Consider the following 18,783-nt stretch of genomic DNA (forward strand, 5'->3'; position numbering starts at 1 on the left):
GAATTGGCTAGGAAACCAAGAGGCAATGTGGCGCTTTCAGTCCTACCGACCTGCTCCAGTCGTTCTATCGGCCGCTTGCGATTGGTATCGGGGATGGAAGAGTTGCTGTCTGTCATTCCTTGATGAACACACTGTCAAGTCAAAGTTAAGTCAAGTTAAATCAGCTTAATCAGTTACCTAGTTACTTTACTCCGTAGTTAGTACCATAGTACTAGTTAGTCTAATTTTCTTTTAATAAAAATAATCGATTGACCTCAAGGTCCAGAAAATCTCCCCTTTCCAACCTCCCACTTCTTCTCCAGACTGCACTTTCACTTTACATCTTCTTCCGCTTCCTCTTCTTCCTCCCTCACCCCCGCTTGTCGCAAACAAAGCTCTCTTTCTTTTTTGATCTACTCCTCTGTTTCTTCACATATTCGCCTCCTGGCCGTGGCGCTTTTTCTTCCCTTGTTTTTTTCTTCTTTTTTTCTTCCTTGTTTTTACTCTTGTCAATACCCGTGCTTGCTCTAGCACTGTGATTCTCTATTTACATCTGATTCCAAGCAATCTTGCTTTTCCTAAACACCCATTTCACCATTACCGAATCGGCTCGGCTCGATCTCTACGAACCACCATCCGCTCTCGGACCCTGGGAACACTCGCTCTAATCGCTACATTCGTTATACATTTAAATCCACCAAAATGAACGTCAACCGGAAGTTCGATCGGTTTAAGCAATGGGCTGGTGAGAGAATGGGAGGTGAAGTCAAGACTAATCTGTCGGATGACTTCAAAGCCATGGAGACAGAAATGAATGTGCGCCATGATGGTAGGTTATTCCTCCAGGCTTACTGATATGCTCTCTGTTGACGCCTCGCTTCTGCACCAGGTGTTGATCGCATTCACAAGGCAACCGCTGCGTACATCAAGTCCGTTTCGAAGCGCAGCGAAGGCGAGGACAAGGAAAAGACGCTGCCAATCGCCCACTTGGGTAGCAGCATGGTTGGACATGGTGAAGACTTCGACGCGAACTCTGAGTATGGCCGTTCTATGATCAGTATGTCAGTCCTTCTACTATGGGGTAACTCTATATGCTCATAATGCTTTTCTTTGACAGTGCTTGGTAGAGCGGAGGAGCGCCTGGCTCGCCTTCAGGAGGCCTATATCTCTCAGGTGAATGCAGGGCTGTTGGAGTCTTTGGAGCATTCTTTGACCCAGCTGAAAGACTATCAGGTAACTAGACGCGCCGTTTTGACCATTTTGGTGCAGCGTGCTAATGAGAAATTCAGACTGCCCGCAAGAAGCTCGACGGTCGTCGCCTGGCCTATGACACATCTCTCTCGAAGATGGAGAAGGCCAAGAGGGAAGACTTCCGTGTCGAGGAAGAGTTGCGGACCCAGAAGGTCAAATACGAAGAAGCCAACGATGATGTCTGCCGGAGAATGCAGGACATCAAGGACTCGGAAGCCGAGGGCGTGATGACCTTGGAGGCGTTCTTGGACGCCCAACTTAGCTACCACGCGAAATGCCAGGAAGTGCTGCTCCAGCTCAAGAGCGAATGGCCCGGCAGGTGAGCTGCTCCTATTAATCCTAGCTTCTACAGGGCCCAGGTCACTAACACGTGGGTAGACAACCTCTTTCCCAGACCCCAAATGGCCGTCGGCCAGGTCGCCCCCGCTCCAATACTGCACACTCTTTCGCAGACCGCTACGAACCGTTGCATGAAGAGGACCATACTGCTGCGGATCCCCGGCCGATTATTCGTTCCACCAGGGCTACATCGATTGAGCCGACTGGCAGGGAGGTCTATCCGCCTGATGCTTTCTCAAACCGGCCTGTTCTGAGCCGGACCTCTACTTTCGAGGGTCCTACACAATTGCGCCAGGATTCGAACTCCAGCCCTTATCAATGGCCATCCCGGTCAGCCAGCGAAAACTATATTGGCCGCCGAAACAGCATCCAAAGCCGGTCTGCCGGTAGAGCATATGCTGACCCTTACATGGAACCGTCCGAGGATGGTAGCCCACATAGTGGTACGAGCCCGGATCGAACTTACATGGGACGCAACGAATCGCCTGCGCCTTCCTACGGCAACGTGATTTCGAGGCGATCAAGCTCAACCACGCTCAACAGCGCTTCACTGCAGAAGAAGGCGCCCCCTCCTCCGCCCCCCCGCGCCAAGAAGCCTGCCCCTCCCCCACCTCCTATGAAGCGAGTCATCCCCATTGGAGGCGACGCGTAGGCTTTAAACCTATCCGCATGGGTTAGTCTGTATTGCAATTCCTCGCGTCTAAGGTCGTTTGAATGGTTATTTGTGGTGTGGGTTGCTGGCGACCCTACGTTGCTGCAGTCCTTACGAGTCCGATCTTATGTTGCTGGTGATCATGGATGAGAGAATCATCTTCTCTCCCTCGATGATGCATCTTCTATAAATGGGGACGCAACGAGCTGTGAGTATTGTGGCCTGTACAGGGAACAGGTTATGTAGCATTATTTCGCCTGGTATTGTTGGCTTAATGACTGCCATCTTAACATAGGGTACTGCGTTTTTGAAGTCTTTCTGTTTCTGTTTATTTCTTTTTCTCAACTTGTGAACAAAGAGGACATTTATCGCCGCACGGTGAAAAGAGCAAGATATTAGGAGTAGCAGTAAATGGCAGATATAGCATGGTGCAGCTAGGGTACTTCACTTCACCGTCTGTACTGTGCCAGACTTGGGCATAACTACACAAGATCAGCACCGCACCCCCTCGGCCGAGGCTGGAAAGACGGGAAAGCTTTCCCCGCTAGTCCAAACCCGGCCCTGGTTCCGCAAAAGTACTAGTTCAACCACGGAGACTGCCCATTCGCTGAGTCAGCCCGCTCCGTCCAGCGCTAAACACGTGACACGGCACGAAATCTTCTTCCAACGTCTCGCCGCCTACCCTCTCCTCGTTACAGGCACAGGCTGAGAGCACCGCCAGTTTCCCCGACGAGCACGGAAAGTCGCGAAAGCCCCGTCCCCTCCATCTCCATTTCATCCAGACTGGCCTTCCACGCGCCATTCTCACCCCCGGCCCCCCCTTTGGGGTCATTTTTACACTTTTTTCTTCGCGTTAGACCCCCCTTTCTCTCTACTTACTGATTCTCCTGTCTGTCGCCTACCGCCCTGTACCTCCCCCGGTTCGGTCTAAACATCACGAAACCTGTCGCCAAGGTCCAGATACAGGCCGCTACCTGTCGCATCCATCAACAAAGAGGCATCCCTATCCATTCACTTCTGGAACTGAGCGCCTGTCATTGTTCCCTTCGCGCGATCTCTCATTTACCGTCGCCGCTCTCAATTCTCCACGTGTTTTCCTCAGCGTTCCCACTGTGCACTGTCGCAACCCAGGTGCCCCCGTGTCTCCTGCGTTGCTTATGAATAACATAACCACGCGCTAGAGCATGGCCTCTCTCCAGTCAGCACCCAATATGGCGGCTGGAAACATGAGTCTGCCGCCTAACTTGACGCAGCAACACATCCAAGAAGTACTGGTGGTGCGTCCTCCTCAATTTCGCCCTTGTCTCTCTTTCACCTCTCCAGACCACCCTGACACGTACTAATCCTTTGCCCTCACCTTTTGCTATGATTTGACTCTTACTCTCCCCAAAGAAATATAAGCAGATGCAAGAACAAGGCGTGCGCCATGACGATCCCGAGTACCTAAAGGCCCACAATCTGCTTTCAGCAGTCCAACGGCAACAAGTTTACCAGAAGCAGAGGTTTGCTCAGCAGCAGCAGCAGCTTCAAGCGCAACAACGTCAGCAGCAGCTCAATGGTGTGGCCCCAGAAGCCACCGCCACTGCCAATGGCGTTAATGGTACGGTTTTTTAAATCTGACTCGCGTCTGCATTGGGTAGCTTTTCCGCTAACGCTGATATACACAGGCCGCACTAACTCCGCCGCAGCTCCCGTCAATGTCGTACCAGATGGATCTTCTGTTATGTCTGGAGGTCAGCAGCCTTCAGGTCAGGTCCCTCCTCAAAAAGGCGTGCCCGCTGCCAGCGGTAGCTTCTCTCCCGAGCAACTGTCGATCCTTCGAAACCAGATCTTGGCCTTCAAAATGCTTTCAAAGAACCTTCCGATTCCGGCTCGGGTTCAGCAACAACTCTTCCCAGCTAAAAAGGCGCAGACCCCGGCACCCGCAGATGCCGTTGCTACCGCCGAGAACGTTTTGGACAACGCAGCTCAAGGGAAGCCCGAGCAACCCACCAGCGTGGAAGAAGAGGCTCAGCTGAAAGACTTCTATCAAAGCTTTCAGTCGCCATACGATCTGATACCTAAGACTATCGGGTTCACTGATCATGCCTCTCGTGCTAATCGCATGCGCATTCCCGCTTTGATACCTGCTGGTATCGATATGGATCAAGTGCGCGAAGAAAGAGAACTTGCACTCTATAATAGGATCAACGCGCGGAAGGCTGAGTTGGCCGAGCTGCCGGCCAATCTTGGCGTGTGGGACTCGAGTCAGAGCGATACTGCCACGGGCGACGACTCCCTGAAGCTGAAAGCTTTGATTGAATATAAGATGCTCAACCTGCTTCCCAAACAGAAAATTCTTCGCAAGCAGATGCAAAACGAGATGTTCCATTTCGACAACCTGGGCATGACAGCGAACCGATCAAGTCATCGCCGGATGAAGAAGCAGAACTTGCGTGAGGCCCGCATCACGGAGAAGTTGGAAAAGCAACAACGCGATGCGCGCGAGACCAGAGAAAGGCGCAAACAAACCGATCATCTTCAAGCTATTCTCAACCATGGTCAGGAGCTCCAGACTGCCGCTGCTCAGCAGCGTACTCGTATGCAAAAGTTGGGTCGCATGATGCTTCAACACCATCAACATATGGAGCGCGAAGAGCAGAGACGTGTCGAACGTACTGCCAAGCAACGTCTCCAGGCCTTGAAGGCCAACGATGAGGAGACGTACTTGAAACTGCTCGGACAGGCCAAGGATTCTCGTATCTCTCACCTCCTGAAACAAACCGACAACTTCCTAAAACAGCTTGCTGCCTCCGTGCGAGAGCAGCAGCGCAGCCTTGCCGAGCGTTATGGTGAAGAGGATCAGTTCTTTGAAGAGGAGGAAGAGGAGGAAGAAATCGCTTCCGGAAGCGAAGACGAGGGTGATGGCAGAAAGAAAATCGACTACTATGCCGTTGCTCATCGTATCAAGGAGGAAGTTACTGTTCAGCCAAGCATCCTTGTTGGCGGTACCCTCAAAGAGTACCAGATGAAGGGTCTGCAGTGGATGATTTCATTGTATAACAACAACCTCAACGGTATTCTGGCAGATGAGATGGGTCTTGGAAAGACTATCCAGACTATCAGTCTGATCACCTACATCATTGAAAGGAAGAAGAATAACGGGCCTTTCCTCGTTATTGTTCCTCTGAGTACCCTGACCAACTGGAACCTGGAGTTTGAGAAATGGGCGCCTTCTGTTTCTAGAGTTGTTTACAAGGGTCCTCCCAATGCGCGCAAGCAGCAGCAACAACAAATTCGCTGGGGCAACTTTCAAGTCCTTTTGACCACCTACGAATACATCATCAAGGATCGCCCGATCCTGAGCAAGATCAAGTGGACTCATATGATCGTCGATGAAGGTCATCGTATGAAGAATACACAGTCCAAGTTGAGCAGTACTTTGTCGCAATACTACACCAGCCGGTATCGTCTAATTCTTACCGGTACCCCACTGCAAAACAATCTCCCCGAACTCTGGGCTTTGCTGAATTTCGTCTTGCCGAACATTTTCAAATCTGTGAAATCGTTCGACGAATGGTTCAACACACCATTCGCCAACACGGGTGGACAAGATCGCATGGAGTTGAGCGAAGAAGAACAGCTGCTGGTTATTCGTCGTTTGCACAAGGTTCTCCGACCTTTCCTGCTCCGACGTCTCAAGAAGGATGTCGAGAAGGATCTCCCTGACAAGCAAGAAAGAGTCATCAAGTGTCGATTCTCCGCCCTGCAAGCCAAGCTCTATAGACAGCTTGTGACCCACAACAAGATGGCCGTGAGTGACGGTAAGGGTGGTAAGACTGGCATGCGTGGTCTCAGCAACATGTTGATGCAGCTGAGAAAGCTTTGTAACCATCCTTTCGTTTTCGAACCAGTCGAGGACCAGATGAACCCTGGACGCGGGACCAACGATCTGCTCTGGCGTACGGCTGGTAAATTCGAACTTTTGGACAGAATCTTACCCAAGTTCCGTGCCACTGGTCACCGCGTCCTGATGTTCTTCCAGATGACTCAAATCATGAACATTATGGAAGATTTCTTGCGCCTCCGCGGTCTGAATTATCTTCGTCTTGATGGTTCTACCAAGTCTGATGACCGTTCGGACCTGCTGAAGAAGTTCAATGCCCCAGATTCCGAATATTTCTGCTTTTTGCTCTCGACACGTGCGGGTGGCTTAGGTCTCAATCTTCAAACCGCTGATACAGTCATCATTTTCGATTCCGATTGGAACCCCCATCAAGACTTGCAAGCCCAGGATCGCGCTCACCGTATCGGTCAAAAGAATGAAGTTCGTATCTTGCGTCTCATCAGCTCCAATTCCGTGGAAGAAAAGATTCTAGAACGTGCACAGTTCAAGCTTGACATGGACGGCAAGGTCATTCAAGCCGGAAAGTTTGATAACAAGTCCACCAATGAGGAACGAGATGCGCTCTTGCGCACACTGCTCGAATCGGCTGAGGCCGCCGACCAAATCGGTGACCAGGAAGAGATGGACGATGACGATCTGAACGATATTATGGCACGATCTGACGACGAACTGATCACATTTCAGCGCATCGACAAAGAGCGGCAAAAGAACTCCCCATACGGCCCTGGCCACAAGTATCCTCGTCTCATGTGCGAAGAAGAACTGCCAGATATCTATTTGACGGAAGAAAACCCGGTCACAGAAGAAGTTGAGGTTGACTTGGGTGGCCGAGGTGCCCGTGAGCGCAAGGTGACCCGCTACGATGATGGCCTTACGGAAGAACAATGGCTTATGGCTGTGGACGCTGATGACGATACTATTGAGGATGCAATCGCCAGAAAGGAGGCTAGAGTTGAGCGCCGTCGCATTAACAAGGAAAAGCGCAACCGGAAGGCCGGTGTCGACTCTTCGCCGGAACCTTCTCGGGAGAGCTCCGAAGCTCCTCAACCCAAGAAACGGCGCCGTGGTCCTGCTCCCAAGCGTAAGGCAGAGGAGGTGGTAGAAGAAGCTCCTCAGCCTAAACGGAAGAGAGGAAGACAAGCCAAACCAGTTGAAACTTTGAGCAGCGAGGACCGGACCATCCTGCAGCGCATTGTCAACAACGTTTATCAGGCGTTGATGGATATGGAACAGGAGTTGCCGGCCGATTCTTCTGACAGCGAGGACGGGCCTGTGACTCGGTCCATTATCGAGCCATTCATGAAGCCGCCGCCCAAGTCGCAGTATCCCGACTATTACATGATCATCCAGAACCCGATTGCCATGGAAATGATCAAAAAGAAGATAAACCGCGAGGAGTATCAGAATTTGAAGGACTTCCGGAATGACATCCACCTTTTGTGTCAGAATGCCCGGACTTACAATGAGGACGGCAGCATCCTGTTCCAGGATGCTAACGACATTGAGGTAAGACACTTCTCAAGACGACGGTTTGCTCAATATGAACTAGTACTAATATCACCCAGGCCAAATGTCTTTCCGAACTCAAAAGAGAAACAGAGCCTTATCCCCAGTTTGCCAACTACGACGATCTGGGCAGCAATGATCAGCCCGCCGCTGCCTCCGGCACCGACACTCCCGGTCCTGTTGCAACGCCCAAACTGAAGTTGACATTTAACAGTGGTAACCGGGACAGCATGGGACCGAGTGGTGGCAGTGGGATGAATGAGGATGAATGAACCGCTAATAGACGCCTTGCAGATATAGTGGGCCGAGGTCCGTCATGTTTAACGTTTTGCAAAACCTTTGCTTAATTGCACATTACCTTCTATACTGTTTTGATTCTCATTATTTTCTTCATTCTGTGTTTCTTGACATGCCCTCTTCCGATATTTGGCTCCCTGAATGGCGTTACATGACTTTGGTGGCTGGGGAAGGACGAGGGTCGATGGCGCAATGCTCTATTCTAGCTTGAAGACGAGCGATTCCTGATTTTTTCTCATTTCATTTCCCGCGGTCACCCACACTGACAGGAAATTCATACCTTTTTCTCTACAAACCCCTATCTGCTCCCATGGATGTCTGGATTGACCGGACCCGATTGAAGAAATGTTCATTCTCGTTTCTCTTCAACTCCTTGTCCTCCCTCCTGCAAGTTTCTGTGTGCCGCCTTCTGCTCCGGCCATGGAGCTGGTGCTGGGGGGAGTCAAGTGTGGTTAGTCCACGTGTCTCTCGGAGGATGATGACCCCGAGTGTAATTTGGATTCTCGATCATTTTGTGATTTAGCTATCGTCGATGTAGTCCTTTGTAATGTATGAGTTGTTGTCTGACAGTGTGGTTTCGGGGGAAGTCATGCCGCGAAGCAATTGTAGGAGATTAGTTCAATATTAAGGCTACCTCCAATTGAAAACTCTCAAATTTTTCTCGTTGTCTATCTAGCTTCGAGCCTACGGTACATGCATCCCTGGAGACTGGTCCAGATTCGCCTTTTCTTCAGGGATTGATTTAGCTTGGTACTAATGCGGGCCTTAATCGGTCGGTGCTCTTCGGGTTTGTTCGATTTGGGGTTTGAAATGCAAGCTGGCCTCAACTGCAGCACCGACAATGCGGTGGCTGGGAACACTGGGGATGTAACAGAGTCTGATGCGTGGGATGAGACTATTGGATTGTCTTCTGGATGGGAGCTTTAACTTATAGAGATCATGGATGCAGATTGACTTTGACTGGTCAAGTGTATTGAACGACTTACAGTACAGTACACACGGGGCATATTTGTTGATTATCGGGTTACTGTACTGTACAGTATGACTACCGCATCGGCTGACAAGCTTTGGAGTAGTATAGCGAGAAGATAACCCATTTCATTGTAAAAGAGGCAGGTTAGCTGTTAGGTTCGAGAGCTGTCAATCGTTGATAATATGTAGATCAAGGTTTGAGCGAGCTCTCCCCCACGTCATCTGGGACCAGAAGCCCTCGACGTCATGTCAAATCACGTGATCTGACGCACCGTCATTGGGGCAGCCCCGAATGCCAGCACGTCCTTTTGAATCTCACCTCTTCTTTCCTCTCTTCCAAACTCCCTCTCAAAAACAACTCAACTGATAACGAATCCCATTCTTCTCTTACCACCCCTGTTCGCATTCCCTCTCCCCCAAACCCCCAATCTCGAACCATCTTTACAATCCGATCTAATCTTAGTCGTTCAAATTAGCTTCGCCAACCCTTCTTAAATATGGCCTCCTTCCAGGATCGTGCTCAGCACGCCATTGCCCAGCTCGACAAGGAGGTAAGTGTCGTGTGTGCATTGGTGTTGGCTTGCTAGTGTAGCGTGTTGCAGCGAAAGGCGCCATCTGGATAGTTCTCCAGCTCTGATTTGCATGGCTGCTGTTTGCTCTTGTGCTTTGATGGACGAAGCTCCTCCCTTGTTTCTGTTTTTGAAGCTAACAATCTTCCCTTTTTGTGGGAATTTCGCTCCAGCTCTCCAAGTACCCCCTCCTCAACAACCTTGAGCGTCAGTCCTCTGTCCCCAAGGTCTACGTGATCCTTGGCTTGGTCGGTATCTACACCTTCCTTGTCTTCTTCAACATTGCGGGTGAATTTCTCGTCAACCTCGCCGGTTTCGTTATCCCTGGCTACTACTCCTTGAACGCCCTCTTCTCGGCCGGCAAGGCCGATGACACGCAGGTTCGTACTACAAACCCCGTTTGCAAGAACACAATCGAGCGCAAATGCTAACCTGCCAATCTTTCTACCTGCAGTGGTTGACGGTATGTTCTCGTGATCGCGTTTTCTCATCGAGCTCAGGCGGGATCGGCTGAGATGTGATGCTTCTCAACGCCGACCGCCGACCCTGTAGCACGTGACTTCTGTTCGTCAGCAGTTATTGATTTGTGATCGTTCTGGTAGTACTGGGTTGTTTATGCCTTCTTCACCGTTATTGAGAGCGCCATCAGTGCTCCCTACTGGTTCCGTACGTATCCGCCGATCGCCGCCGGTTGTGCTCCATGGTTGAGGCATCGAAAGACTAACGCGCGCAAAATAGCCTTCTACTACATCTTCAAGTTCGCCCTTGTCCTCTGGATGGCTCTGCCCCAGACTAAGTAAGTCACCACAAATCATCGTGTGTTGTGTCATTGTTAGTAGTACGGCCTGGCTGACTTTGATAACCTGCTCTAGCGGTGCTCAAATCGTCTTCCACTCTTTCATCCAGCCCGTGCTCGGCCGCTTCTTCCAGGGTGGTTCCACTTCTGCGAACCTCCGTGCCCAGGCCGATGCTGCCACGAAGTCGCAGTAAATAGACTTTAGAAAGTCGAGCAGTTCTGGGGCCGATCTGCACTTCCTCAGCCATGCAGATCAGACTCCATGATACTCGGTAAGTGGAGGCGCCCGAAAAACGGACCAGCCGGCGGAGTGTTGGATCTGAAATCTTCTTGTTAAATGGACAATTTACGTTCTCTGGAACTGGATTGAATAAAGATTGAAAGCGGCTGAGGTCATCACATGGAGCTTTTTCTAGGGTTCCTATGGAAATGGAAAAAGTTGGAGAGTGGGCTGGGCCGATGCTTGTCATGTTAATCTTGTTTTGTCATGAATCGCTTGGGTAGTAGAACGTTTTATGGATGTGATTGATCGATTGATGGATGACGGATGATGGATGGACGGATATGATACGGGCGGGACCAGTTGGAGATTGTGTTCCGTGCCGCAGTGGATGATCTAGCTAGGTATACTGGATGCATTATGTCTCTCGGTAATTTGAGCACTGTTGATTGCGTCTTCGATTGATACCTTCTCACGAGTACATGACATGTGCTACAAAATCGCGAGTTAAAGCAGCTCGCAGGAACATGATGCTAAAGAATTATAATACATGCGCAGGAAGTCTATGTCGCTCCACTGCGAGATAATGACACAACATGAACCAAGTGAATCGAGTGATGCTCAAACTCCGCCCACGGCCCAAGAGTTCGAGCGCAACGAGATGCCGAACGGCCCCTAGGACGATGAACGGATAGAGGATAATAAGAGAAAATTAACCCTGGGTATCTGTAGCCCAGCTGATGCCAATGCGGAAAGAGAATAAATGCAGAGAAGATAGAAGTGAGCTTCTTCTGGTTCCTCTTCTTTGATCAGTACAGTCCAAATCGGTTCTGCCACCCATCGGTACGCGGGTTGAGAACAATGCGATAAGGGAACGGGTTGGAGTCGCTGGTGGTAATAGGTGGGATATGATCCTTATCGCGATTGACGTGGGCAAGAATCTTCAGCGCGGCTTTCTGGAGCATATTCTCCATTGCTTTGCGGACCTTGGCTCGTTCTAGTTCAAATTGAATGGTCAGTTGGGAAATCCATGCTCTTCCATGCTCGGTATTTAAGATTAGAAGGAGAGGCCCGATGTGGGCGAAAGGAAGGGTGAGGAGAAGAACGCCCATTTCCGGGAACGCTGATCCACAAGCTCTTCGTATATCGACAGAGGTTCGATTGTGCTAGATTGTGTTGCGTATGCCATACTTACCAGATTCAGTCCGTGGCGTGGCGATAGTCACATCTAGAGTCCAGACCTCCCAACATACTTCCTCCTCGCCTTTGCCGGCTAGGCCACCGAACCAGATTCCGGAGCGGCGGCGTCGCTTTTCGTAGAATTCCACTGCGATACGGCCGCGTACGCCGGACCCCCCACTGCCACCACTGCCTTCGTGGGCGCCGCTGGTTGCCGAATGTTGGCGAACGAGGGAGCTGATGCGTGAATCGATGAGGGTCTCGAGGTCGACGTCGTCGATCGCAGGGAGGGTAAGGTCTAGAACATCGAAGGTACTGGGCCGGATGGAGGGGAAGTATCGGTGGAAGAAGATTAGATTGAGGATGCCTATGTTTAAGGGGTTGTTGGTAAGAGATTTGAGGCCTTGCACTTTTCTTGATTCATCTGAGCGATGGTATATCTGGAACTAACCTTTTAAGACATCTCTGACGGTGGTGGTGTCGGCGAAAATCTCGAGGAAGTACTCCGGGGGTGTTCTGCGGGGCTCCATCTTCCCTGGGGGTTCGTTCCGGGGCCGAAAGGGTTACGGACGCGGGGGAGGTGCTGTGCTCGCCCAATCTAGAGGATGTCGCTTCAAGTACTGCTCTCCAACTATCAAAGATGAGATACTGTCTGCTCTGTGTTTGTGTTGTGCAACACAGTCGAGAGTGCAAGGCCGCCGAGGCGATGACGCTGTCTGTCGGGTCTTATGATCGTCGGAGAGTTCTTACATAGAGCAAGATTCATGAAGGGTGCATGTTCTGCCAGTAGCGAGGTAGACTGAGTGTGTGTATGTACGGAAATGTCATGGAGGATGAACGAGACGAGAGAAGAAAGGGGGAGGAGTTGGAAGAGGAGTAAGAAGATGTATGGGTGCAATGAAAGAGTGGAGGAGGAGGGGGAAGAGGAGGAGGAGGAGATAATGGGAAAGTTACCCGGTCGATCCAGTCATCCTTTGTATGTAATACGATGTAATTAATTATCAATGTTAATCAATCTCGTTCTATGTCTCTCTCTCTCTCTTTTGCTCTTGCTCTTGCTCTTATCATCCTTATATGGTCCCTCTTTCAGTCTCTCAAAGTCTGACTTATCCTTTGGGATACTGCCTCTGAGTCAAATTACATGTAAAGGTTGCAACTGATGTGCGTTTGTCACATCGATCTAGGCAGCTGTACGGTACAGAACAATTAACAGCCTGACCGTTCAGGCACTGAATCTGAGGCCGGATGAGGATGCAGCAGCGATGATGCAACTTTTGGAGGCTTGTCGGCTACTGTACTCAGTAGACCCTATTATGCTTGGTATTTATCCGTAGGAGTACTCCGTAGATGTCTCTAACCTAACGAAGACTCCAATAGACACGAGTCCCACCTCCATGAAGATCAATCACGGCACAAGCTGTTATCATACACCCGACCTTGTTTAGCCGAGGCCGGATTGTCCTCCCTCCCTCCACTCGCTCGCCGACCGTGTAGGTATTCCTTCTCCAACCCCGGTCGCTTTCCCTGTCACATTTTCTTGCCTTCTTGTTCCTTCACTCTTATCTCCTCTTCATCCGACCCTCTTCAACCGTTTATCTCAGTCAACGTTCATTTCTACCATATTATGATCAAATCCCACTTCGCCTGTTGACAATCCCCGTTATCGCTCCACCATGATCAGTGCCACTAAGCGCTGGTTCCGGCGGAATCGCAAGGGCCTCGCGATTGGAGCTGGCGTGATCGGAGCTGGCTATCTCGCCGGTCAGTATCTGTTGGGCAAAATCTCTGAGGCAAGAGAGCGTATGGGGAGTGACCGTGTTGCTCGTGAGAAGTACGTGATTCTCTTTACTAGTCTATAGCTCGGGCCGTCATGCGATGTGCTCGTCTGCTCTGAAGCGGTCGCTGACAAGCCATGCCTCGTTTTAGCCTACGGAGACGCTTCGAACAGAACCAGACCGATTGTACCTACACGGTTCTAGCACTTCTGCCCACTGCAGCTGAGGATATACTGGAGGCATTGCCGGTCGAGGAATTGACGAAGGAGCTGCAAAAGAAGCGCGCGGAGCGCTTGGCTCGCCTCGGCACGGCTGAAGGAACAGGTTCTGATTTGAGCTCAATTTCTCCGAGTATCACAGAGGATGATCGCCGGAGTCTCTCTAGCTTCCAGAGTGATGGCTTCGTTCGTGCGAGTCAAATGGGAGAATCTACACTCGAAGGAGGGGGACCGTTGCCGTCGCCAAAGCGAAACAAGACCCAGCTCTGGAATGAGGTTAAAATCACCTGTGAGTTGCCTCGATTCAAGAGTCCGGTCGATTTTGAAAGCTGACAGCGTCATGGTAGCTATTACTAGGTCTTTCACGCTGATCTATACCCTATCCTTGCTAACCATTTTCACCCGAATTCAACTCAACCTTCTTGGCCGTCGAAACTATCTGTCTAGTGTGATTTCTATGGCCACACCCCCAGCCAATGCATCTACAATCAGACTTGAAGACCATGATGACGACGATCTGACGCAGACCCTGGGCAACGACTTTGAAACCAACCGGCGCTATCTGGCTTTCAGTTGGTGGCTTCTTCACCGCGGCTGGAAACAATTGATGGAGGAGGTGCGGACTGCCGTGACGGAAGTGTTCGGGTCTTACAACCCCAGAGAGGATATCTCTCGAGGAAAGCTGGCAGAGCTTACACTGCAAGTGCGAAGGAAGGTCGAAGGGAATACCGAGGAGGATCGGAAGTAAGTGTTGTCAGTCCTACCCTTTGTTCGTTGGCATGTTACTAATTAAGCGATAGATGCCGAAATTGGCTATCCTATCTGCTTCCCCCAAGAGAGGAAGAAGATCACTTGTTGGAGGAGTCCGGTGTCTTAGGAGTAACGGAACCTTCGACACCTCAAACCATCACAACGCTGCGGCACCTCCTGGACGAGACAGCCGACCTTATCGAATCTCCAACATTCACCCGCGTTGTGTTACTTCTCAACAACGAGTGCTTTGAGACCCTGGTTCAGCAATGCACAGCAGAAGCTTTTAAGTCATCGCAAACGCCCGCCCCTCAGTCGGTTACATCTGTTGCTACGGTCGTTCCTGGGTGGGCTAGCTCGGAACAGAAGACCAAGCTAGCAAATGTGTTGGCCGTAATGGCTCGACAAGCCCATGTGATCAGTAATGGCACCGCCCCTCCCAACTTATACCTAAATGCCATGGAGCAAGGAGTTCGAGAGTTGGAAGCTTTTGCAGCTGTTGTTTATAGCTCCAACTTCAACTCTGAATTGCTCGAGTCTAATCCGAACAAGCAATCCACGAGAGTGCCGCTAGAAGCAACCTCCGATACTCCCTCCCCCTCTTCCTCCTCTGGCCCAATTATGGTGGATACTGAGGACATTGAGGGCCTGGCGGTTCAGTCGATCTCGGGGCTGACAGTGGCTGACGATACAACCTTTGAGACGGCGTGGGGCAAAGCTGTCGAGGACCAACCATCAGCGGGATCACCTTCATGATGTGTATGATTGCCGTTATCTCCGTGAAGAGATTACTCCTTTGATTGAACTTGTAATGAGGCTCCCCCTTCTTATATATGCTCGCACGACCGGTGCTACAGCAGATACCATGGATGTGTCAACAGATCCCCTTGACATATCGCTAGAGTTGATAGTCACTAGCACATAGGCGATGAGATTATCAGGCGCTGGAAATGGGCAAATGTATGATTCATGTATAATATTGATAAGCAACGGCCTAATCACCTTGTTGTGACCTGGTTGTAGCGATAGTTACGATAATCAATCAGACCCTAGCGGCACTAGTAGACCTCATTGAATGCGGGGAAAGCCGAATGGACCCGCCCGAGTCATCCCGATACGAGGGAGTGCGGAACAATCCACCCCACTTCACTAGTTGTGGTTAGTGCATTTTACTACATTTGCAAGTGTTTGATCAGAGAATACTTCTTTGTAGTCTGGACTCTACTGTACACGGTTGATGTTTGACTGACGGACTGTCCCCAGAGTCTGGATTCCTGGGGAGAAGAAGACATAGTTTCGGGTTCATGGAGATACAGACATCTAGCAACATATCCATGATTCATGAAATTAATCCATGATATATCCCCAATGAACGACAGCTGTGCATCTTGAACTCAGTGCTTGTATTCTCTTGGCTCATCATTGACCGATCTGTGGTAGTGCGGATCCCGCAGAAACACGCGTCAGGCTGCAATGACAAGTCTTCAGCTGAGGCTTCAAGGTGCAAGTCTCGATTGGCTGGGCATATCGGCTCTCCTTACATCTATTGATCGGGTATTAACACGGCTGAGCTGACTTCCTACGTAGCTACTAAGTTTTCTACTACCTACTAATACCGAGCCTTTCCCCCCTCTTCCCTGTTGCTTACTCTCCGTAAATGAAATATAAGAAGATCCCATGTCTGGATCTCGTTTCCCTACTTATGCTTCACTGCTATCTTGTGTGATTGAGTGAATGTGCTTATCTTTCATAACTCGAAAACCTTGCGCATAACATCCTCTCTCACGAAGCTCTGACTTCCTCCACCACTCCTGAAATACCAAGCTTTACTATAGCCTCAGTCCCCAGTCTAATAGAGCCTTTCTCAACTCATCACAAAGACTTGAAAGTGTAATCAAGCACGATGGGTCGCATTTCGGGTACGTCTTCTGCCTGCATTTTCGGAACCATACAGTATGCTGACGACTTCGTGCACCACTATAGACTCGCAGTCCCCTGATTTCACCGAGATGAAGACTGAAGAACAAATCCAGACGTCCGCCGCGGGCCTTCCTCCGCTTACTACCACGACCGAGCGCAAGCTAATGGCCAAAATCGATTGGCACATCGTTCCGTGCTTGTGCGTTCTGTACCTGCTGGCGTTCCTGGATAGGTATGTGTGTCATGTCTTGGAATGCAGGTCCGTTGTATCACTGACAGTGGCCATTTCAGAGTAAATATCAGTAATGCCGCAGTGCTCGGACTGCAGAAGGATCTCGACATTGTCACCGGAACTAAGTACAACACTGCATTGACCATCTTCTTCGTGCCATATGTGCTGTTCGAGATTCCGTCCAATCTGCTGCTCAAAAAGTTGCATCCGCATGTCTGGTGTGAGTATATGGCAACATACATAGTCGCTGCCTTGGACATTGGCTGACTGCGTCGTTAACCCTTCGTAGTGTCACTATGCATGTTCGGCTTCGGGCTTGTCATGATCTGTCAAGGCCTAGTTTCGAACTGGGGTGGATTGGTAACCACGCGTTGGTTTCTGGGTAACTCGCCTTTCATCTCTGCTACTAGTTTGGCCGCGAGGCTGACGAAAGAAAATCAGGAATGTTTGAAACAGGCATGTTTCCGGGGTGTAAGTATCATCTTCCGCACCGTGCTACTTACCGCCGTACTGACTTGTGACACGCGTTCAGGCTTCTATCTGCTAAGTTCGTGGTATAAACGAAGTGAAGCCCAGAAGCGGTTCAGTTTCTTCTTCAGCTCGACCACCCTTGCCGGTGCCTTTGGTGGTCTGTTAGCTAGTGGTCTCGGAAAGATGGCTGGCCTGCGAGGCTATAACGGCTGGCGATGGGTCTTCATCATCGAAGGTGTCATTACTTGCGTAGTGTCCTTCGCATGGTATTTTGTCATTCCCGGGTTTCCAGAGGATGTCAAATGGCTCAACGATGACGAGCGGAAGTACATCAAGGCAAAGCTAGCCCAAGATCTGGGAAAAGCTGGGCACGACGCCCATATCGGTTTCCGGGAAGTGCTGGACGTGTTCAAAGACTGTAAGCGTGCATATAACAGGTCTCTACGGAGGCTGATCAGGTTTAGATAAAATCTTCATCGGCGGACTCATGTACTTTGGTCAAGTCGTGTCGGCCTATGGTACGTATTTCAGCGAGCCCCGGCACATTTCTGCTGCATCTGGGCTGGTAGTACTTCGCTGACAGATCCAGGATATGCCTACTTTGCACCAACAATCATTAACACCTATGGTTACGGAGGTATGCTGACGGTGACTTCCCTGGCTTACACTCGATGCACTGACGTACGACTTAGCCATTCAGACGCAGTTGTACTCAATCCCGCCATGGGCAGCCGCCTTCTTCTTCTCGATGGCCATTGCAGTATTGTCTGATAAGTTCAAGCATCGGTTTGCGTTCACCCTGATTCCTATGATGATCACTATCGCAGGATACGGGATCCTCTTGAATGTCCACGGAGTGGCTCATAGAAATGTCCAGTATGGTGCTCTTTTCATGGTCACATGCGGCACGTACAGCGCAATGCCCGTGATTGTGTGCTGGTTTGCTATGAACCTAGGCGGCCATCGTCGACGCAGTGTAGGAACAGCATGGCAAGTTGGGTTTGGGAATAGTAAGTGACCATAAGTTCCAGTAGGCCGCAAGACCAAAGAGCCTTACGGGCAGCTGACAATGGTAACTCCTAGTTGGAGGATTTATCTCCACATACGCATTTCTAGCGAAAGATGCACCTCTTTTTCGTAATGGATATATCATCGGCCTGTCCTTCCAGTGCTTTTCGGCTGCCTGCTGCGTTCTCTATCTCATAGCTATCTGGACTGCGAACAAACGACGGGAGCGGTCCATGGCCCATGGCAACGGCCAACCGAGTTTGTTGGAGGAGGAAGAAGGACTTCAAGGTGATCTAGCGGTGGCATACCGATACGCATATTGATAAATGCCTTTTGGATGGTTGGAGATTACTCGTTAGTCTCTGGGAAAGACATGGATCTGGTCATTTGAGACCATGATTAACGAAGTCAATTGATAGGGCTAGGGTTATTATTATCAGAGTGTTGAAGAGCGGTCAAGCGAGGATGCGTCCCTGCAACATCGAGCGTGCTTTACTACTGATGAAGCATAATGAAATGTGAATAACGAGAATTTCTCAGCACACACAACACTGTAGATTGAGTCAAAATTCGAGTCTGCAAGCCGAACAAAAGCCCCCCAGCCAAACACGAAGAACAAAAATGCAACGGGACTGAGTTATACACCGGGGCGGGAGTGTTGATGTCACGAGCGGTCTCGGTAAACCAAACGGTGGCCAATGCGCAGCCAATCACAGCAGTCATAACACTAGCGAGCCCTTAGCGGCATTGGATGCTGAGTCAG

The 18,783-nt window shown here is 50.3% G+C and overlaps 6 protein-coding genes across 6 annotated transcripts; 5 read left to right on the forward strand and 1 right to left on the reverse strand.

Annotated features, from left to right (window-relative positions):
• The first annotated feature begins 262 nt into the window (after window positions 1-262).
• BP01DRAFT_347804 (BAR domain protein) lies at window positions 263-2,653 on the forward strand. The gene is made up of 5 exons (XM_025573706.1): window positions 263-808; window positions 869-1,036; window positions 1,097-1,212; window positions 1,269-1,549; window positions 1,609-2,653. Exons 1-5 carry the CDS (start codon window positions 682-684, stop codon window positions 2,219-2,221), a joined length of 1,305 nt encoding a protein of 434 aa, XP_025428033.1. The 5' UTR covers window positions 263-681; the 3' UTR covers window positions 2,222-2,653.
• Window positions 2,654-3,229: 576 nt separating this feature from the next.
• Window positions 3,230-8,053, forward strand: BP01DRAFT_144016 (putative RSC complex subunit (Sth1)). Its single transcript, XM_025570581.1, has 4 exons — window positions 3,230-3,498; window positions 3,614-3,821; window positions 3,889-7,613; window positions 7,673-8,053. The coding sequence occupies exons 1-4, from the start codon at window positions 3,406-3,408 to the stop codon at window positions 7,883-7,885; spliced, it is 4,239 nt and encodes a 1,412-aa protein (XP_025428034.1). The 5' UTR covers window positions 3,230-3,405; the 3' UTR covers window positions 7,886-8,053.
• A 1,326-nt stretch (window positions 8,054-9,379) lies between these two features.
• yop1 (putative membrane biogenesis protein (Yop1)) lies at window positions 9,380-10,441 on the forward strand (the record flags this gene model as incomplete). The annotated part of the gene is made up of 6 exons (XM_025572154.1): window positions 9,380-9,433; window positions 9,625-9,831; window positions 9,906-9,914; window positions 10,054-10,117; window positions 10,190-10,247; window positions 10,324-10,441. 6 exons carry the CDS (start codon window positions 9,380-9,382, stop codon window positions 10,439-10,441), a joined length of 510 nt encoding a protein of 169 aa, XP_025428035.1.
• A 592-nt stretch (window positions 10,442-11,033) lies between these two features.
• BP01DRAFT_359853 (autophagy-related protein 101) lies at window positions 11,034-12,569 on the reverse strand. Its single transcript, XM_025575777.1, has 3 exons — window positions 12,098-12,569; window positions 11,663-12,013; window positions 11,034-11,464 (listed from the first exon to the last, which is right to left on the reverse strand). The coding sequence occupies exons 1-3, from the start codon at window positions 12,174-12,176 to the stop codon at window positions 11,277-11,279; spliced, it is 618 nt and encodes a 205-aa protein (XP_025428036.1). The 5' UTR covers window positions 12,177-12,569; the 3' UTR covers window positions 11,034-11,276.
• A 553-nt stretch (window positions 12,570-13,122) lies between these two features.
• Window positions 13,123-15,362, forward strand: BP01DRAFT_347814 (peroxisomal biogenesis factor 3). The gene is made up of 4 exons (XM_025573707.1): window positions 13,123-13,477; window positions 13,573-13,928; window positions 13,987-14,383; window positions 14,440-15,362. Exons 1-4 carry the CDS (start codon window positions 13,320-13,322, stop codon window positions 15,143-15,145), a joined length of 1,617 nt encoding a protein of 538 aa, XP_025428037.1. The 5' UTR covers window positions 13,123-13,319; the 3' UTR covers window positions 15,146-15,362.
• Window positions 15,363-16,398: 1,036 nt separating this feature from the next.
• Window positions 16,399-18,343, forward strand: BP01DRAFT_304247 (putative MFS transporter; the record flags this gene model as incomplete). Its single annotated transcript, XM_025572155.1, has 9 exons — window positions 16,399-16,541; window positions 16,601-16,761; window positions 16,831-16,923; window positions 16,983-17,012; window positions 17,074-17,430; window positions 17,477-17,530; window positions 17,602-17,660; window positions 17,713-18,022; window positions 18,096-18,343. 9 exons carry the CDS (start codon window positions 16,399-16,401, stop codon window positions 18,341-18,343), a joined length of 1,455 nt encoding a protein of 484 aa, XP_025428038.1.
• Between the last annotated feature and the right edge of the window lie 440 nt (window positions 18,344-18,783).

This window comes from Aspergillus saccharolyticus (genome assembly GCF_003184585.1).
Source record: "Aspergillus saccharolyticus JOP 1030-1 unplaced genomic scaffold BP01scaffold_39, whole genome shotgun sequence".
NCBI lineage: Eukaryota > Fungi > Ascomycota > Eurotiomycetes > Eurotiales > Aspergillaceae > Aspergillus > Aspergillus saccharolyticus.